Raw genomic sequence first — 21,005 nt, 5'->3', positions numbered from 1 at the left:
AAATGGCAATATTGTTGGTTAATTCAGAACAGTGTAGGATGCATATGATAACTGATAAGAACTCATTGCTAAAAGAGTGTACTTTTAAACTGTGAAGTTTTGTTATAGGCCAGAAATCTAACCAAAGCTATACCAATGGGAGAAACAGAAATAGCAGTAACAACCACTATATTTGGATTATACTCTTAGAAAGTTTTTTATAAGGTTTATAAAGGTTTTTTTTTTTATGTTAGGTCATTGATTGACCTTTCATACAGAATATAATTGCTTAAATTGAGCTACAGTATTATAATTTGTTTCATGTATGTATGTGCATTTTGTGTTAAGATTTAAATAGCAGACTCTGGAAGTCCAGGTAATGTATTAACTGGTAAAGAGGATAAACATTCTTAATTTAAGAGTCTGTGTGTCAAACATTTAAATAAAGTTTCACTCTTTTGATGACATTTTTTTAATTATTGCCCTGGCATTCAACATTTTCCTGCTTCTATATCCTTTCTTGTCTTTAAAATTTATTCACATAATTTTTTAAAATAGATGGAGTATAAATGTTAAATAGATGAATAAATGAAATGTTAATAGATGAATAAATGAAATGAAATATTTGCAATCAAATATTGTGTATGAGTGCTATATCAGGTACTTCTTAAACAGCTTATAAAAATTTCACTTACATTCTGTTCATTACAATTCTTTTTCGAGGATCAAAAGCACATCCACTATGCAGTCCCCTCTGTTAAAGTACATGTAGTCCAAAAGGGGAAAAAAGATACAAAAACACAGTGATATTTTCTATAGAAAGTGATATTTTCTATAGATGGAGTCAGCAGAAGGAGGAAACACTGTTGGTCTCTGGCTATTAGGAAAAGCTTTGTTCCTGATGATGGCAGAACTTGATCTGAGATCAGAAGATTAGATAAGGTTTGGAAGATCTGGTTCGAAGTTAGAAAAAGTCATAAAAGACGCTAGTCTCTAGTAACATAATTACAAGAAAATAAAAATTATTAGAAAATAAATTTTTACCCTACAGGCAATGTTATTATAGCTCAGTTTCAGTCCCCATTACCTGTTATGATTGCATGCTTTAAATAATTAGGTCTTTGGTGGGTCAACAGTATCTCTGATAGAATAGTCTATTGTACAATCCATGATAGTAATAGTAGGAGTGGCATGAGAACAACCTAAATGCCCTGCGAGGTAGATATTATTGCCTCAGAGAGATAAATAACTAACCCAAAGCTACTGATTTTTGGAACTAGTATTCAAACTCAGGTATATTTAACTACAAATCTAGTTTCTTTATGATAACCTAGATTGTTGTTGCCTTATAAGAATGTAGTCAGTTAAAGGTGAATACATTTCTCTACATTGATACTTACCATTTGCCTTCTCTAAGACCAGGACTAATTTTTCCAAAATGGTAGTCATAATTTCTCTCACTTAAAAAGAAAGCCTCTTTTTTTTGCAAGTTTTCCAGGAAAGTATATCAAGGAAGACTATCTTCATAAATATAATTACTATCCTTTTTATAAATGGTAAAGTAAACTCAAGGTGGTGATGTTATTGTGCAGAAGACACGGGATAAGTGAAATACTGCTATGTCCTCAAGGAACTCTTTTTTATATACTGTAAAATATTATCAATGAAAAACTATTTGGTCAAACCCTGAAAAATTTAGAAAATAAATTGTAGTCAATAGATTTAACTCATATTCATAAAGTATTTATTAGGTAGGTCATTTTCCAAAATGTCAACTAACTATAACCATAATTCCATTTAATGCCATCAAAGGCATTCAAATAATGAAATATATATCTAGAAATTTTTTGCCAATATATTGAAGTACAGCCATTGCTAAAACTTTTTTCTCATATTTTAGTCTACTTAGAATAGCTCCCAATTAAAGTAAATTTTCTTTTAAGGAAACAAATTCCCTTATGGTTGAGTATGAAATTAAATTTGGTAATCTGTGGAAATGAAGTGTGAAATTAGTTTATAAAATGAATGTGTACTGTGTTCTTAAGGTAATGGATTTTCAAGTCTTTAGACTCCCCAGATCTTTGCAAGACTATTCAGTGGCAGTGATCAACATAAATGTCATATTAGATTAGGAATATTGCCTCTACTAATATCTTTTGTAGCATGAATATCTATTCTGACCATTAGTTTAGAAGAACTGAAGAAAGTAATATGTTAAGTAATAATTTTAATATATTTTATGAGACAAATTTGCTGATTGATACCTGATACCTAATACAGCTGACTCTTAATGCTAATGCCAAAAGGTCACAAGTCCCTTTTTTTTTTTTTAAGTTTATTTATTTTGAAAGAGAGAGAGCTTGCACATACATGCAAGTGAGGGAGGGGCAGAGAGAGAGAGAGAATCCCAAGCAGGCTCTGCTCTGTCAACACAGAGCCCAACTCAGGGCTTGAACACACAAACCATGAGATCATGACCTGAGCCAAAATCAAGAGCCAGATGCTTAACTGACTGAACCACCCAGGCGCCCCAACAGCCACTTACTTTTGCACTGAGAGAAACACTGAAGCGTGTTTGAGGCTTATTAAAATGTATTCAGCAGACATTACTGTGTACCTGCTCTGTGTTAGGCCCTTGTAGTACATACTTTAAAATATGTGAATATATCTGTAACCCTACATATATTCTATATGGAGTTTTTCTTTTTTTTTTTTTCAAGTTTATTTATTTATTTTTGAGAGACAGAGAGGGCACAAGCTGAAGAGGGGCAGAGAGAGAGGCAGAGACACAAAATCCAAAGCAGGCTCCAGGTACTGAGCTCTGAGCCCTCAGTGCAGAGCCTGACTGCCAGGCTCACACTCACAAACCACAAGATCATGACCTGAGCTGAAGTTGGATGCTTAACCAACTGACTCACCCAGGCGCCCCTATATGGAATTTTTCTTGTCTCTACATGACATAGTATAAATACCTTGTCCTTAGATTTAAGTCTTCCATAGTGTAACCAACCTTCCCAATGCTGATTCTGGTTATTCTCCAACACATGTCTTCTGCACGAGACAGACTCTCAGTCTATTCACTTCATTTATAAAGTCCCAATTTTCCCATTTATAAAATAGGGACAATCTCACTAGATTGTTGTGAAAAATTAAGAAGCACCTGTGCTAAGCTGGTATTTAGTAAACTATTTGTATCACTTACCATTATCTGATAGTCCCTTGATACTCAGCCTATTTATACTTACTGTCAGCTTTCAAATCCTAGCTGAATAAATACATAAATGGTCGTATTTTTTTCATATATTTGCTAAAGGATACACACACACACAGTCATGCATACACATACATACTGATGATTATATTTATTTTGTTTTTATAGGATTTCAACCAGTTTAAGAAAACACACAAGGAAACAATTAAGATCATCTTAAAGGCTAAATTTAAATAGGTGAATTAGATATAAAGTGATACTTTGAGTCTAACTTCTAAATTACCAAATTTGGGGTAGATTTATTTTTTCTTCTTAACAGAACATAGAACTCTATTACGTTGTATGTTTAATGGCACTTTTATAAGTTTTACACTTTAGGCATTTTTAATTAAAATCATTTTTGGATAAGTATTATGTACTAGGCACCAGGGATGGTGATTTCATGTACAGTCATCTTAGTTACACGTGTCTCACCTACATGACCAGGGGACTTCTTAAGACCGGAGATCATGCTCCATTTATTGCTATATCCATTGTACTTTATATAATACAGACTTGTAACTGAGTTACTATGTGATTGTTGAGATGAATGGATATATTGCAAAGAGATTTGAAAAATACTTTTATCATAAAAGGCTCCTGTGCTAAGTAGCCACTAGGTGACAGCAGATATTTACAAGCAAATTTTTGTCTTTGTCACTAGGTGGCATTCAAAGATTAATCTAGAAATATGATGCACCATCATGAATTTACATCAGCTTTTCAGGGTAGTCTGTTTTCTTTTGATGAACATTTAGATGACTTGAATGACTTAATCCAGTTTGATACCTTCTTCCTCCTTTCCTTTAATCTTATCCTTAGTAGCAACAGGTGCTTATTAATGTTCATTTACTGAGTCTGATTTTGGAAATGATAGCATTATTTTATCCTTTATAAAATTTTCTTTTTTTTTTTTTTTTTTTTTTTTTTATTTATTTATTTTTGGGACAGAGAGAGACAGAGCATGAACGGGGGAGGGGCAGAGAGAGAGGGAGACACAGAATCGGAAACAGGCTCCAGGCTCCGAGCCATCAGCCCAGAGCCTGACGCGGGGCTCGAACTCACGGACCGCGAGATCGTGACCTGGCTGAAGTCGGACGCTTAACCGACTGCGCCACCCAGGCGCCCCTTTATAAAATTTTCTATCTTAGGAGTTGTGATATATTATTTTAAAATATCTATCGGTCATAAGGGAATCCACACTGTTTTGGCCATCAAATAATAAAATCACAAATGGAGGACACTATCAGATTTTTAGCTATATAATTAAACTAGTTTCCTTTACCTCAGCAGGCTAGAAAATGTTTCAGCTGTCTCTCTCTCACTCTTTTTTTTTTTTTTTTTTTTTTTTTTTGAGAAAGAGAGCAAGTGTGCATATGACTGCAGGAGGGGCAGAGGAAGAGAGAGGGAGAGGATCTTAAGCTGGCTCCACGGCCAACACAGAGCCCAAAGAGGGGCTCAATCTCACTACTGTGAGATCATGACCTGAACAAAAATCAAGAGTCAGACACTTAACCAACCGAGCACTCGGGTGCCCCCAGCTGTCTCATGTTTAATATTTAGGGAGCGTGGCACAATTCCTTTATTAGTTATGTTTTAGTCTTGCTACTCTTCATTTTGTAGAGTCTTACAGTTCACTTTTTAGGAAATGTATATATATTACCTATATTGTGGGTGACTTAGTCATTTGTAAATACATTAAATTTATGTAACTATGCTGATACAATTGACATCAGACATTGTGTAAGTTTAAGGTTTACAGTGCAATGGTTTGATATGTGTATAATTGTGAAATACGTACCACAGTAAAGTTAGTAAACCTATTCTTCATGTAACTATCATTTTGTTGTTGTTATCATGAGAACACTAAAGTGCTACTCTCATATCAACTTTCAAGTACACAATATAGTATTACTAACTATAGCTCCCATGCTGTACATTAGATAACCGAAACTTACTCATCTTACAACTGAAAGTTTATGCCTTTTGACCAACATCTCCCCATTTCCCCCACCCCTCAACTCCTGGCAACCACTATTCTGCTCTTTGTTTCCATGAGTTTGGTGTTTCTAGAGTCCACGTGTAAGTGAAACGCTACAGTATTTGTCTTTCTCTGTCTGACTTGTTTCAAGTTAGTGTAAATTTAAAGTAAATAGAATCCACCTAGTTATTTTTACATTGGTCATTTCTCTTTTTTTAATAAGTAATAGCATGGTGTATAGTATAGTAATGTTTATATATTGCTAGATCTCATCTTCAACTAACTAAAGATAGCTAAGCATCCATATTTATTTCACAAAATTAGTTATACAGAATTAAAAATTATAGGAATAAAACAAACAAAAGTTTTATTTTCTTTAATATTGAGTGCTAAAATGAGACACTTTCTTTTTCCTTTTTTTTTTTCTCTCCTAATACAATAATAATTTAGGTAGGAGGCATCTCTCTTCCTTTTATTGAGGTATTAAGAAATTTAATTTTTTTTTAGCCATAGGTTCAGGAAGAATTATGCAACTATGAAGTTTCCAAGTTTTGCGTGAACTTTTAAATTAAGGAACACTTAGTAAAGTGATTACCTGTATATCTAGTAGCTAAGGAAATGTATTTTTAAGAAAACTGATTTTCATTGCAATTTTGTTTTAATACCATTTTCTAATAATTTCTCTTTATTACACAGATCTTGTATGTTATATTGTATTTTTAAATTATTAACCTTTCAATGCTGTATATATAGAATTAAACCCCATTTAGGTAAAATAATCAAATGCCATAATATTGAGTAAACTTGGTTTTGGAAGCTAGCATTTCCAATGTACTGTTCTCAATTAAATGAGGCAGGACTGATTTTTAATTAATTGGAGAGGTGTCATGTCCAGTAATTGTACTTACCTTCTTTTAAATACAGCATAATGATATATTTTAACTTACCCTTTGACAAAATGACCTTTGATGTAATGTTTATATCCAACTTTAATGCATTAGTTTAATTTTTGTTATATTTTTGATTTGCAGATTGCTCTGGGAACAGTTACTAATGTGGAAGAAGCAGTGAAGTGGATAAGTTACACTTATCTTTATGTACGGATGAGAGCAAATCCATTAGTATATGGCATCAGTCACAAGGCTTATCAGGTAGAAAACTCACTTATTGAAAAAAAACAAGCCTTCTTTTTGGTTTTGTAATCTTTTTATGATATGAGGATAAATATTTGCTACTTCTGCCTCATCTGAATAGAGTTAGGTACATAGAAGAAAAGCAAAGAGCTTTAATCTTTTTTAGAAAATATGAAGGAAAATTAAATTTGCCACTTGTAATTATTTAACTTTATATCTTTTCCCAATGATACTAAAAACTGAGTCTTTATATATTATCAGTTTATTATTCAGGTACATTTCCATTTGATATTGATATTTTGCTGTGATTTTTTAAAAACCTATAATAAATAAAGGTAATTAGATTAAACCAGACGTGAGAATTATAGATCACTTTTAATCACAGGCTTATGTTTTATGAAGTATGTTCCTCTTATCAAGTCCCTTCTAAGCCTTTATTCCTAAATTAAAAGATAGCATTAATGAGTTATTAACAGTGTGAAGGCTTGAATCAGTTCCACTGAACACAGTGACAGAACCAGATTTATGTTGTAGCAGCCCTTCCTGTGAACTTTACAGTTGTGTGGTCCACATGGCTTACAGATTCTGTGAGATCTTGTCTTTTCTTAGAACTCTGTTTTATATACTGTAAATGCTTCCTAATTACAGATAAAATCAGTTGTCTAATGAAAACATTCTGTCACCATCATCATATGGATATTCACTAGTGTTAAGTCAAAAGTAGCAAAGTTGAACTGAACTTAAAATTATAGTTTTCCCCATTCACTGTTAATTTAGCTTTTGTATATATTCCATTGTCTTATCAAAGCAGTTGCCAATCTTTTTTGTCATTTTTCCTTTTCCTGTGCTGTAGACTTGACCATGGAAGAATTGAAACTTAAGGGTTAGGAGGGAAAAAAAAGACCTTGCTACAAATAGGGGCTTGTGAAAATAGTCAATGGCACGATGAAAATATTCTGAAAGGGTAGAGGAAGATGAAACACAACACATATTTTCATGGGCTAAGCCATTGCAAATCTTGGGGCAAAATAAACACATTGATTTTTTTAAGTACTAGATTAATATCAGAAGTCATTTTTATATAATTTTCTAGTGTAAAGAAAGTGATTTTTTTTTCTTTCTGAGGTACATAGTTTTACTATCTTCGCAGTTCAGAGACTTTTTAATTTTCTTTTTAATTTTCTTTTTACTTATATGTTTGTTTTATTACTCAGTAAGAATTTGTAGCCACAAACTCATGTGAACTGACACAAATCATGCTGTCCAACGTATTTTTTAATGGTTTAGTAACATGTGATGAGTAAAATGGTTTTATAAGATGAACCTGATACATACAGTATATCATTTATAGCAAATTTTAAGACCTTCATGTTTGTTAATGGCTTTTGATTCCATCTTCCCTACATTTGACTTCCTTGGCCTCATTTTTCTTATTTTTAAATTTGTTTTAGCTATGTTTGGTATATGAACATGCTGCCATCAAAATCTAGGTTAGAATGAATAGTAGGAGTATTGACTCATCAGTTGATTTCCGAAGAATTTTTATACTCCCCTCAGTCCCACTTAAAGGTCATATTTATTGTTCATGACCAGAGCATGATCTTCAGTACTTGGTGTGTATGCCTGTGTATATGTGTATATACATACACATACTTATACAAACACATACATCACAATATTTAAGAATCTTTGCTAATATCTTGTGTTAAATGTCCTTTCTGCTTAGAAAAGGCTATAAAATAATTTCAAAACTATTCAAAAATTTCTTGTCAACTTCATCTTACTCTTTGCTTTTATTATTATTATAGGCAAACGGGTTTTTTCATCAGCAGTTGTGAAGTCATACTCTTGAAAGGATAATTTTGCATTTATTTGTTTATATCTTTAATAGAGAAGATCATCCTCACTATAATTTCTCCAAAAGCTGATGAAGTATGATATTTTAAAATCCCTAGTTATTTTAGTGTAGGAGGGAGAAGATAGATTGTTTTACTTATATCTGATTTCTGTTCTTAAGACCAAGTAAGAATTTTGGTGAATTTGACTATGATATGCCTTGGTGATGGTTGATTTTGTTGAATCTACTGGGGAGTTCTCTGTGCTTCTTGGATTTTAATGTCTGTGTCCTTCCCCACATTAGGAAAGTTTTCTGCTATAATTTCCTCACATAAAGCTTCTGCCCCTTTTTCTCTCTCTTCATCTTCTGGGCCTCCTATGATTCAGATGTTATTCCTTTCTAATAAATCATGGAGTTCTCTAGGTCTTGTATCATGATCTTTTGCCTTGGATTCCCCTTTTTTTCTGCTTCATTATTCTCCATAATTTTGTCTTCTATATAGCTGATTTTCTGCTCTGCTTTGTCCATCCTTGCCATAGTGGCATCTATTTAGGATTGCATCTCAATGAATTTTAGATTCTGAAATATTCCTATCCATCTAAAGATAATATAAAGATTGATCACTTTTTTAATCTTAATGAATTTTTTAAGTTTTTTTCAATGTTTATTTATTTTTGAGAGACAGAGACAGAGTGTGAGTAGGGAAGGGGCAGAGAGAGAGGGAGACACAATTCAAAGCAGGCTCCAGGCTCTGAGCTGTCAGCACAGAGCCCGATGCAGGGTTCAAACCCACGAACCATGAGTTCATGACCTGGGTGTCCGACTGAGCCACCCAGGCCCCCCAATCTTAATAAAGGCTTACTTTATTTAATGGATTAAAATATGTTCTAGTTATGTACTAAATTTATAAAAATGTAGTTCTTTAAAAACAGTAATAAAAATTTTTATTCTAACTAAAGCATCAACAAAAAATTTTAATTTCCATAAATAGGTATATATTTGCAAATGATGACTCTCTAAAGAAATATCCAAGTATTTAGATATATATTTTTTTTCCTACAGATTGACCCAACATTAGCAAAGCATCGAGAACAGTTGGTCATTGAAGTTGGACGAAAACTAGACAAAGCTCGGATGATTCGTTTCGAAGAGCGAACTGGATATTTTTCCTCAACTGATTTGGGTAGAACTGCTAGCCACTACTATATTAAGTACAACACCATTGAGGTATTATACTCAGTGGAACAAATACAATCATATGTTTGTTCTTAGATGTATATACGTTTCTGGACTTCAAAATATAGCATTAATGTAAAGTAACTAAAGCAACTAATAGAACAAAATGCACTTAACTTATATGAATTCAATAACATAATACAGTAAACACAAGAGAAAATAAGACTTTAAAAAATAAGGACCCTCTTGCCATCTGTTCAGTGAGTATCTCCTAAGTAGTAGACACACCCAAGCCTAAAACATTGAGCATTTGGGGGAGACCAGTTGAATGAATGCCTGAATGAAATTAGGGAGGAGGTGATGGCTTCATGGTATCAATGAAAAAAAAGTTGAAAAATTACTTACAGGTTATTGAGAAACATTGGCTAAAGAAGAGTTAGAAAAACTAATGCAATTATCAGTTCAGCCAAGCTGTACCATTTGGGCAATTTAAGAGGTTTCATGGATAATTTAGACTGCACAGTGTATCCCTTGCTTGTTGCCTTTTAACATGATTTTGTGTAAGATAGGATGCCACTATAATATTTACATTTTAAGGAATATATGCATGTTTTTATGTGTGTTTGTAGGCATGTATTCACCTACATATGTTAATATATGGAAAAATGTGACCAGGGATTATCTGTGAGGAAAGTCTTAATTTCAAAGACCAAGATGGGTTAAAGCACATTTTTACTCTCCTTTTTATAGAGAAAGAGTTTGAATTATTTTTTTATATTCTTTTTTTTGTACCTAATTTTATTTTTTATTTTATTTATTTATTTATTTTTTAATGTTTACTTTTGAGAGAGACAGAGAGAGACATACACAGAGTGAGAGTGGGGGAGGGTCAGAGAGAGAGAAACCCAGAATCTGAAGCAGGTTCTAGGCTCTGAGCTGTCAGCACAGAGCCTGATGTGGGCCTTGAACTCACAAACCATGAGATCATGACCTGAGCCAAAGTCAGACGCTTAGCCGCCTGAGCTACTCAGGTGCCCTTAATTTTATTTTTTTAATGGAAAAGTAATATAAATCATGAAAGTGAAATTTCCTCAGAAATATGAAAACCTAGGCCTGTATGAAATCTAAATTTTGTACTCATTTAACATGCTTAGGCATATAACAGTTTTCAGAAAACACCTTTGTGTGCATACTAGCTTTTCTTCATCTTTCCCCGATTAATCTTGAATTTGTAGTGCACTTTAGGTTTCTTCTTTCAACATGTATCATCTCACAACTGTGATCTGATCTTCCTTAACCCAGAACATTTTCCCTAGCTCTCTGCTGCTTCCGTCACGGGCTCACGTGCACTCATTTTGTCCGCTAAGTAACGTTTCTCATTTTCCCACTTGGTAGTATGTTGCTGTCCAACTACATCTTGTGCCTGTAGCTCTTTCAAGAACTGCAGCCATTCTTCGGCTTTATCTATATTCTGTATGGTCTTATTAACTGATTTTTTTTCTTCTCAGTCTTCTGAAGTTCTACATTCCCTCACTAGTAATATTACAATACCTTCGCCAGAATTTTCAGGTCACATAATTTTAGTTATGCCTCTTTGAATTTTATATGATGTAGGATCAGCTTAAAGTTGGTGAATAGTGCAGATTTCCATATGCCAATGCTGAAAATGAGCCAAGACTGGACTGTTATGCTGAACGTTTTTTTAGATATCTAATGTAGGTTTTAATAACTGACTTGATTGATCTTTTTGCTTCTAAAAGTCTTCTCCAGCTAATTATGTTTTAGGAAACTTTTTAGTCTCTGATAAATTTGATGTTTAAAACAATGCTCAGGAATAGTATGCCACAGACATAATAACTCTGAATTGTTTAGGACTCAAATATTCTCTAAGAATGTTTTGATGTATAGTCACTTTTTAATTGAAAATATTTCACTGGATATTCTATTTTAATCAAATATAACACTTACCTTGGTAGACCTTCAATGAACTCTTTGATGCTCACAAAACAGAAAGTGATATTTTTGCTATAGTCTCCAAAGCTGAAGAATTTGATCAAATCAAGGTAAGATTACTTGAAGCTTAAATCAATGCATATAGCATATATACATTCATCTATTTATAAAAGCTTATAGTTAATTGTTATTCCTGATACAGTATAAGCTGTATGGCACTTCGCACTTGGAGTACCAGCAGTATTCTTCCATTTATCAACAATGTCCACTATCCTAGATTATGATATTATGTCATCTCTGACATTATTCTTTGCTCTCTACTGCAAATCAAATATAATTTAAGTAGGTTTTGCAGTAATGAAACTAGCAGAGAATATAGTTTGTAGATTTTGGTTTATTTGCAATATAAGGTTCTCTGAAGAAAATATAAAGGACATGCATGATTCAAACTTAGATATAAGTATTTCTGTACCTGTATTATAATTTAATCTCATTAACAATGGAAACTTTAATACTGTGAATCATAGTACTTCACAGCTTTAAGCTATGAATGTGTTATACCATATAAAAATATATGACTGTAATGAATGCATTTGAAGATAATTCAAGTTTGCCCTAATCCATTTGGGCAGAGGTTTTACTCTGGTCAAATAAAATATGAAATCTCATCAACTGAAGGATGGTGAGGTCAGAAGATTTAATTTTTGTGGCATATCAAATTTTTATATGTCAATGGCAACTTTAATATTGGTGATGAATAATAAAATGTAATTGTATCAGACTCAAGATAGTTTCTTACTGTATTTTATTAGCTACCTATGAAAAAATTACTATATATTGGTATACAAAAGAAAAATGATGCATTACATCAAATGGAAACTTTAAAAAAATATGTAATGTGGTTTAGTTTCAATATGAAAAATTTCAATAAATCATCCCAAATAATCTTACAGAAACATTGATTCTTCCAGGTCAGAGAAGAAGAAATAGAAGAGCTAGATGCCTTATTAAACAATTTCTGTGAACTCTCAGCTCCTGGAGGTGTAGAGAACAGTTATGGGAAAATAAACATCCTACTTCAAACTTATATCAGCCGAGGAGAGATGGACAGTTTCTCCCTTATATCAGATTCTGCATATGTTGCACAGGTAAGAATATTACTCCCTTCCTGTTTGCCCTTTCTTGGTTACTTCTAGAGACTCAAGAAATTAATTCATGCTATACTCTGAATGTATTGCATTGTGACATGCTAGCAATTACCATTTTATTGCAGAACTAGTTCTATTTAATTTGCACATCTTTTATGCCACCTATGCTATTAGATCAGAAATGGAAGTGGGATTTGGTGGTTGGTTTGGCTCTTTTGATGTTGCTACTGTTTTCATTGTACAGTTTAAAAATATCAATATTTGTGTTTTTCTGCTTTACATGATACGTTTCTTTTACTTACAAAGGCAATAATACATGAATATTTCAAGCAAAGTAAAAGATTGTGGAACCTTTGTAGCTTACCCCAAATGTTAGAAATATAAACATTTTTTTACCATTAAATAAGGCTTAATAACTACTTCATACCACATGTTCACTATGGTAAGTGTCTGATATAAAAAAAAATAATCTTTTTTCCCTTTTGGTGATACTTAAAAATAGAGAACTGAAAGAAAATTATTCCCTAAATGACAGCTCATTAAATATATATTTTTTAAAATACTGTAGTGTAAAATGTTGTAGTATTTATATTCAAGACTTCACATGAAGTAAAATAGGTTATTTTTTGCGGTATTTACCTTTCAAATGAGTTTTCTCTTGTAGACCTTTATTTAAAAAAATACTCTTAATCAAAAATACCTTTTTCTTTTAATTTTTTAAAGCTGTTTATTTATTTTTGAGAGAGAGATTGGAAGAGAGAGAGAGTGCACACAGGGGAGAGGCAGAGAGAGAGGGAGACAGAGAATCCCCACTAACGTGCAGAGCCTGATGTGGGGCTCGAACTCACTAACTGTGAGATCATGTCCTGAGCCAAAACCAAGAGTCAGATGCTTAACTGAGCCACCCAGGCACCCCAAGAATACCTTTTTCGAAAGAGAAACAAACCAAGAAACAGACTCTTAATTATAGAGAACAAATGGATGGTTACCAGAGGGGAGGTGGGTGGGGGGATGAGTGAAATAAGGGTGCGAATTCAGGAGTACACTTCTCATGATGACCAGTATGAGGTAGGGAATTGTTGAATCACTATGTTGTACACCTGAAACTAATATAACACTGTATACTAACTATACTATAATTAAAATTTTTAAAAATTCCTTTTTCATCATTTTTTATTGAGTAATGCCTCCTCTAAGTTAAGGAAAAATAAAAGCTTAATCTTATTATAAATATAGAAATGATTCTGCTATGTATCTTATGTTGGTAGTTTTGTTCAAAAACTTTATATAGAAAAAGTATGTTTGTGTTAAATAAATTAGTATTAACAGCCATAAATACTCAGGGGTGCTTTAAGATAAATATAAACATGAAATATTTGCAAACATGAACCAAGACATATTGGCAAGCAATTTGAATGAATTCAGTAATTTAATCAAAGTAGCCAAGGAACCAGGTGATTTCATATACTCTGTAAAGCAAATGTGGATGTGGTGAAAACTTCCTTTTCTTTTTGCATTTTGGAAGACATGTGTTTCCTGCCATAAAAATGTATATGTAGTCTCAAAACTCTGTGACTTCTATAGGAACCATTGTTTCTAACTTCTTGTATCTGTTTTTCTGAAAAATAATATTATATTGTCATTTTATGTTTTCTAATGATTTTATATTGAAACAGTTAATGACTTCTCTAAAAGTTAAAGCTTTTCTGGGTTCCAGATGAATAATCTGGCCCATTTATGCTTGATTCAAGATTATGAAGACTGACAGATGGATTGCTTTATAATGTAAAACTTACGGTTTCTTCATGATTGGTGCTCAGAAAGTCAGTCTCAGAAAATTAAGGTTATATCTCAAAGCATCCTGGTTTTTCTTAAATGGCTATTGTGGGTTTATTATTCTTGAATGCGTGGGATAAATTACTTTTGAGTTTATGTTTTAAGTTTAAGCCATCAACAGTTCCACAAACACCCTCTCAGCTCTGTAAAATAGTAATCATCCCTTCTGTATTTCTAAAACTTGATTATCTCAGGCCCGAGATAAATCCTTAGCTCAAATATTCTACGATTTTATAAAGAATCCTATATTTAGCTTCTCTAAACTGCACGTTTTAGAGACTTTAATCATTATGCTCACTCAATTTATATCATTCCAGATTAAAATGCCTGCTTATATCTCACATGGGATTCCTCCTTCCATTTCTTTTAGCTTTTAGGGAACAACTGTAGGTTGTGACATAGAAAAATAACATACTTTCAAATACAGTTGGGAAAATTAGCCTGGCATGTTCTTACAAGAGCAACTAGGAATGATGCAAGAAGAAAATCTCTTTGGTAGATATAATAATCAAAATGTTCATTTCATTTATCATTCTCTTGGCCTAATAAAACCCATCCTGTAATTTATAATAGGTATCCAAACTGTCCTTATACTTCTAAGTACCATTTTTGTCTTAAATTTCTAATACTGATAAAAAGTAGTTGAATTTGTTTAGAGACAAATACATATTTTATATAAAATGTAATATCAAATCCCTTAACTCTTATGATCATTTTTACCTCATAACTTCGACCTTGGTCAAAATCATAAAAAGAGAAGAAAAAGAGTGAAGATTTTAGATAGAGAAATTGAAGTTTTTAAAGTCTTCACTTTCAGATATAGATGTCATTAAATTCTATGAGGTATCTCCAAGTTCATGACTTTAAAAACAATCTTCAGTAAAAATATGCAAAGTTAATGATAGAGGGAAGAGGGCAAAACAAATAGAAACTAACTGTGGAGATGCTTAGTAGGCTTCAAACATTGTAGCTTTCTATATGTCTATTAATGAAATTATCCTGACCATCGAATTTAGAATTTTGGAGTTAAATTGGAGTTGTTTAGACCAGACTTTGAATAGATACTGTGACACAAACTATCTGTGTGATCTTGGTCAAATTATTGACCATACCAAGCTCTAGTATCTTCATCTGTAAAATCATAATATCAAGATCAATCAAATGCAGTTGTTATAAAGATTAAATGAGATAATAGACAGATTAAATTAGATACATAATGCTGTTAATATGTTGCTTGGTTTTTAGAGAGCCACTAATACAGATAGCTACACTCATCAGTACTTCTTTTATCACTCTTCTCTTACTAATTTTTCCATCTGACTGGATCCCAAAGTCCTCCTTATTTTCATAAGTAGACTTATGATCATTCCACTATATACCCAAGAATATCCTTGACTGTCTCTTATATTCTAAATGGCCTCAACAGCATACTAAGTACTTTATATACATTTTATCTCCTTCATTCCTAGTTAGGGGGTGTAGGGTGGAGCTTCCTGAAAACTTGGAAATGAGGCTGCCATCTGAGAATTAAACAAGATAACGTCCACATATGAAGGATGTAATTATTCTTATGTAGAAATAATCAAGATAAATAGGGTTATATGAGAACAGATGTTGCCTACAATTAAAGGGTGCAACTTGGCATACTTCTTTTAAAACTGGGTGTGAATGACAAATTTGACAAATTTACAAGTACACTGTACCTAACTACTGACCCTCTTTTTATTCTTCAGAATGCAGCTAGAATTGTTCGTGCTCTTTTTGAAATTGCTCTGAGGAAACGTTGGCCTGCCATGACCTACAGGCTCCTGAATCTTAGTAAAGTCATTGACAAGAGGCTTTGGGGTTGGGCTAGCCCTTTGAGACAGTTTTCAGTGTTACCACCACACATTCTAACAAGATTAGAAGAAAAAAACCTTACTGTGGATAAGCTGAAAGACATGAGGAAAGATGAAATAGGTAAGAAGGAAGCAAAAGTGTTTTAATGTATTATTCTGTACAAATAAAAGTTTATTAGATATAAAAGAGAACTATTGTGCATTTTCACATTACTCAAGATAAATTTTTACCATTTTAAATCACGTTGGTATCAATATGTAAATAACATTTGTTCTTCTGTGTTTATATGATGTTGAAAAATTATTTCTCCATACATTTTCATGTACCTGAACATTTTATTGGACAAATGTATAATGTATTGACTAATTAATATTTCACATTCAGAACAGAATAGACATTACACATGAAGGGAGTCAGGCTGAGGAGGAATAAGCGGGGAGGGATAAGGTCCAAAGATGTAAAGAGAGGTTGAGGTAGTTATTTCACTTGTATAGTGAGAACACTTTCAAGATAGAATGGTAGAAGGGAAGTATCAATGAAATAGAGAGAACTTGAGAATATTAACGAAGGAAGTTGAGAGCACTCACACTGGAGTAACATGTAAATGTTGTATCAAAATAAGGAAAATCACTTTAGTTCAGATTCTGGTGAACATAGAACATTTTGATCTGTTCATAATCTTGCTTTAAGAAATTATATTATGAAGAACCTAGATAGACAAGAAATGTTGATACTATTAAATATAATCTGTTTCCACTTAATTGCTTGAACTGAAGTAGGAAAATGTCTATAGTTAGTCACATCTGTTTGTGACACCCCCCCCCCCCGACCCTGGCATTCCCAGACATAACTATTTCAGAATCTAATCATTCATGAAAATATGTATAACTTGTTAATTGTGTGCTATGTGACCATATTTTATATTTTAGCATTTTTCTGGAAATGAGTTTGGATGGGTGATTTGTGTTTTATTACCAAAACATTTCCTATCATGGTTATAATGTTGAGAAATAGACTTTGTGTAAATTAATGGCTGTTTTCACAAAATACTGAATATTTTTATACTATGTCATGAGCTAACTAGGAGAAGTGGAACTGTTTATAGTAGTTTAAACACTGTCAAGTTTCAGTAATTTTAAGAACCCTATTAATAGCTGAAGAAACCTTGATACTGGTTTTCAGAGCTATGAATTGCTAATTCAAGTTAACTATTACAAAATATTCAAACATGCCAGGTCAAGAATGTCAGCTATTCTACATAGCAAATCATAAAACAAGCAATAAAACCACCTTCTCTGAAATCCCATTTACAAGTCAGATTATATTGCTTTTTTTCTGTCTGAACACATTTCTTCTATGTGATGTTTTCCTTACAGGTCACATGCTGCATCATGTGAATATTGGACTCAAGGTCAAACAATGTGTTCATCAGATTCCTTCTGTTACAATGGAAGCATCCATTCAGCCCATCACAAGGACTGTCCTCCGAGTGACGCTCAGCATCTGTCCTGATTTTACTTGGAATGATCAGGTAAAAGTGGAAAATATCTATATCCATGATAAACAAAATGTCTATACTGCAGGTTCAATTATACCTCCTTACATATGTCCTTAAGGCATGTAGAAAATCTCTGAAAAGAAGATACACTGAAGATTTATTTTAAACAGTACAGTAATATTTACTATCATCCTCAAGAAAAACATGGTATAATACATTAATATGTCAACCAATGAGACCTTTCCAGAACTCTTAGGTGACCTAAATATTTAGCATTGAACAACAGTTTAGTGATTCACTTTCATAGTGACTTTGCTTATTAACTCTGTCTTCTTTAATTTTCTTTCTGGTATCTTCATTTTTGCCAGTCTTACTTACTCTGTCATTTTAGTCTATTAAAAAAGTCAAGATTCTTCGTGCTAAACAAGCCCTTTAATCCTGATATTTCTCCAACTATCATTCTCTTCTTTTCTTTACCATTAGACTTGTAGAAAGAGTAGTCTGTATTTTCTTCCTGGTCACCAGTTTCTCTCCTGCTGAGACTACTTTCTCAGTGATTACTAAAAACTGGTTGCCATAATAAATGACTTTTTCTCAGTTCTTTTTTACTTCTCTGAACATTCAGCACTATGCTTCGTCCTTCTTGGGAATGCCCTTCCTTGGCACCCATAACATGCCTGTTTCTGTTTGTATACCTTCGATTCTTCTTTCTAAATCTTAGGTGTTACTGTGTGTGTGTGTGTGTGTGTGTGTGTGTGTGTGTGTGTGTGTGTGTGTGTGTGTGTTTAGGAAGATCTACTCTTGATCCTCTTCTTATTCTGTCAAAATTTTTAAAGGTCTGTCTTTTCAGTAGTTACTGTACAAAGAGTACAGTAGAGATTGTAGATACAAAAGAAAGTAAGTCTCAATCCTTTCTTTCAAGAAGCCAGTGGAGGAAGGCAAGGAAATCAGTAATTGTAGTGGCAATTCCTACTTTACATGGTTATTGTAAGGTTCTAATTCAGTTTCAGTAAATATCTTCTACATTACCTGACATTATTTGTACATCTTTAATACGAATTAATTTTGTCAGTGTGCTCAAAAATTACCCAACCATAGTCCTAATGCAAATCTACCACTGGTCGTAAACTGTCCTAACCAGTAATTTCTTCAGTTTCCTCGTCTGTAAACATAAGTAATAATAATAATAATAATAATTAGTTTTTCATAGAATTTCTGTGAGAGCTACATGATATAAAATTATATTTAATATTTGTATAAACAGAGTTTCACTTAAAATATAAATTAGCCATATACTCATATTTCATTTTGTATTTAATATTTTTAAAATGCATAAAAGCTTTATTTTTTTCACACCGTTTACTTCTGTCAGTATCCATAGAAAATCCATAGAATTAAACCAAATTTTAATTTAATTCATTAGTTTAATTCATTAGTATGATAGTGTACTTAATTGTTTTTATTGTAAACTCTATCAGTTAGAAGGCTGTTGACTACAAGAATAGAAAACCTAACTTGTCTCAAACTGACTTATGCAGGAAAATATATTGTCTTCCACAATAAAAGTTCCAAAGGTAGAATAGGCTCCAAAGGTGATTGAGTCTTTTATTTAATGCTATAATTTAGGGCCCATCATATTGCTGTCCTTAAACTCTTGGCTACTTTCCAAATATTTTCATGCTTCCTTGTTCACACTTAACAGAGAAAGGTAAACACACCCCTACTTCATTAACCCAGAGCACGGACTAGAAGACTTTTTCTTCAGTCTAACTGGGCTGGTATCGGGCATGTGCCTATCCCTCACCACAAGCTGTTTGTTGTAAGGAGGATGCTGTAAGCTGATTGGCTTGTACTAACCCAAATCATCCTGAGAGATGTGGTCACCTTCTCCTGAGTCACATTAAAGAAAGATGAACACTGAACAAGATTGAGCTTTGTTAGGGAAAAAAAAAAAAAAAAAAGAGGGAGAGGAATGAATACACGATATATAGTATATCTAGCTATCCAATGGAATATTATTTGTCAATTAAAAAGAATGAAGACTGATGCATGATACAACATGAATGAACCCTGAAAACATGGTAAATGAAAGAAGTGAATCACAGATGCCCACATATGATTCTATTTATATGAAATGTCCAATATAGGCAAATCTTTATAGAGAGAAAGCAGATTGGGGTTGTCAAGGTTGGAGACCAATAGGGGAAGATATGTAGTGACTGCAAATGGGTTTAAGGTACCTTTTTGAGGGTAGTTCTAAAATTAGATTATGGAAGAGTTTGTACAACTTTGTGAATATATTAAAACCATTGAACTATATACTGTAAATGAGTAAACTTTGTTATGTAAATTATACATCAATAAAGCTGTTAGAGAAGAATGGCTGCTGGGTGTGCAGACAACAATATCCCTTACTTGAGTTAAAATATACATAGTATTAGAATCTTATTTTTTTTTCTAGGTCCATGGGACAGTAGGAGAACCTTGGTGGATTTGGGTAGAAGATCCTACAAATGACCATATTTATCATTCAGAGTATTTTATAGTTCTAAAAAAACAGGTAAACATGGGTGTGTTGCTCTATTATTATGTTGCTATTATAGAAAGAAAATATGAACTAAATAATTTCTGTTTTTACCTATTTCTCTGCAATTTCATAATGCCATTAAAGCTTTATTTATTATTTTTTATGTTTCTATTTGGTTTTAAAGAAAACAGGAATTGCATGTTAGGGTATTCATATATTCAATGTGATCTTAGTTTGAGAAATTGAATTGTAACTTTTATCATGGTTTAAAGCATGACTTCCAGAGGAGTGGAATATGTCAAATGGATGGGATAAGTAATGTAATAGATAAATAAAATTAAATAAATAAAAATTACTAACTTTAGGTTATTTATTAAATAAAAACTAATAACTTTAGGTGTTACAAAAACAAAATACTAAAGAGTATTGGCTCACAGAGTAAAAAGGACATTTTATTTTATTTTTTTTTTCAGTATATGAAGTTTATTGTCAAATTGGTTTCCATACAACACCCAGTGCTCATCCCAAAAGGTGCCCTCCTCAATACCCATCACCCACCCTCCCCTCCCTCCCACCCCCCATCAACCCTCAGTTTGCTCTCAGTTTTTAAGAGTCTCTTATGCTTTGGCTCTCTTCCACTCTAACCTCTTTTTTTTTCCTTCCCCTCCCCCATGGGTTTCTATTAAGTTTCTCAGGATCCACATAAGAGTGAAACCATATGGTATCTGTCTTTCTCTGTATGGCTTATTTCACTTAGCATAACACTCTCCATCCATGTTGCTACAAAGGGCCATATTTCATTCTTTCTCATTGCCACGTAGTACTCCATTGTGTATATAAACCACAAT

The 21,005-nt window shown here is 32.8% G+C and overlaps 1 protein-coding gene across 3 annotated transcripts in view; it reads left to right on the top strand.

Moving 5' to 3' along the window:
• ASCC3 (activating signal cointegrator 1 complex subunit 3) overlaps positions 1 to 21,005 on the top strand; it is a 359,136-nt gene that overhangs the window by 212,587 nt on the left and 125,544 nt on the right. For all 3 annotated transcript variants that reach the window (XM_058734818.1, XM_058734819.1, XM_058734817.1), the window contains exons 17-23: positions 6,242 to 6,361; positions 9,243 to 9,407; positions 11,333 to 11,419; positions 12,281 to 12,457; positions 16,027 to 16,252; positions 17,509 to 17,663; positions 20,092 to 20,190. In XM_058734818.1, coding sequence (XP_058590801.1) covers positions 6,242 to 6,361; positions 9,243 to 9,407; positions 11,333 to 11,419; positions 12,281 to 12,457; positions 16,027 to 16,252; positions 17,509 to 17,663; positions 20,092 to 20,190 — 1,029 coding nt within the window. The remainder of the gene's footprint in view (positions 1 to 6,241; positions 6,362 to 9,242; positions 9,408 to 11,332; positions 11,420 to 12,280; positions 12,458 to 16,026; positions 16,253 to 17,508; positions 17,664 to 20,091; positions 20,191 to 21,005) is intronic.

The sequence above is a fragment of the Neofelis nebulosa genome, chromosome 6 (assembly GCF_028018385.1).
Source record: "Neofelis nebulosa isolate mNeoNeb1 chromosome 6, mNeoNeb1.pri, whole genome shotgun sequence".
Taxonomy (NCBI): domain Eukaryota; kingdom Metazoa; phylum Chordata; class Mammalia; order Carnivora; family Felidae; genus Neofelis; species Neofelis nebulosa.
This window is presented reverse-complemented; position numbering and strand designations above follow the sequence as displayed.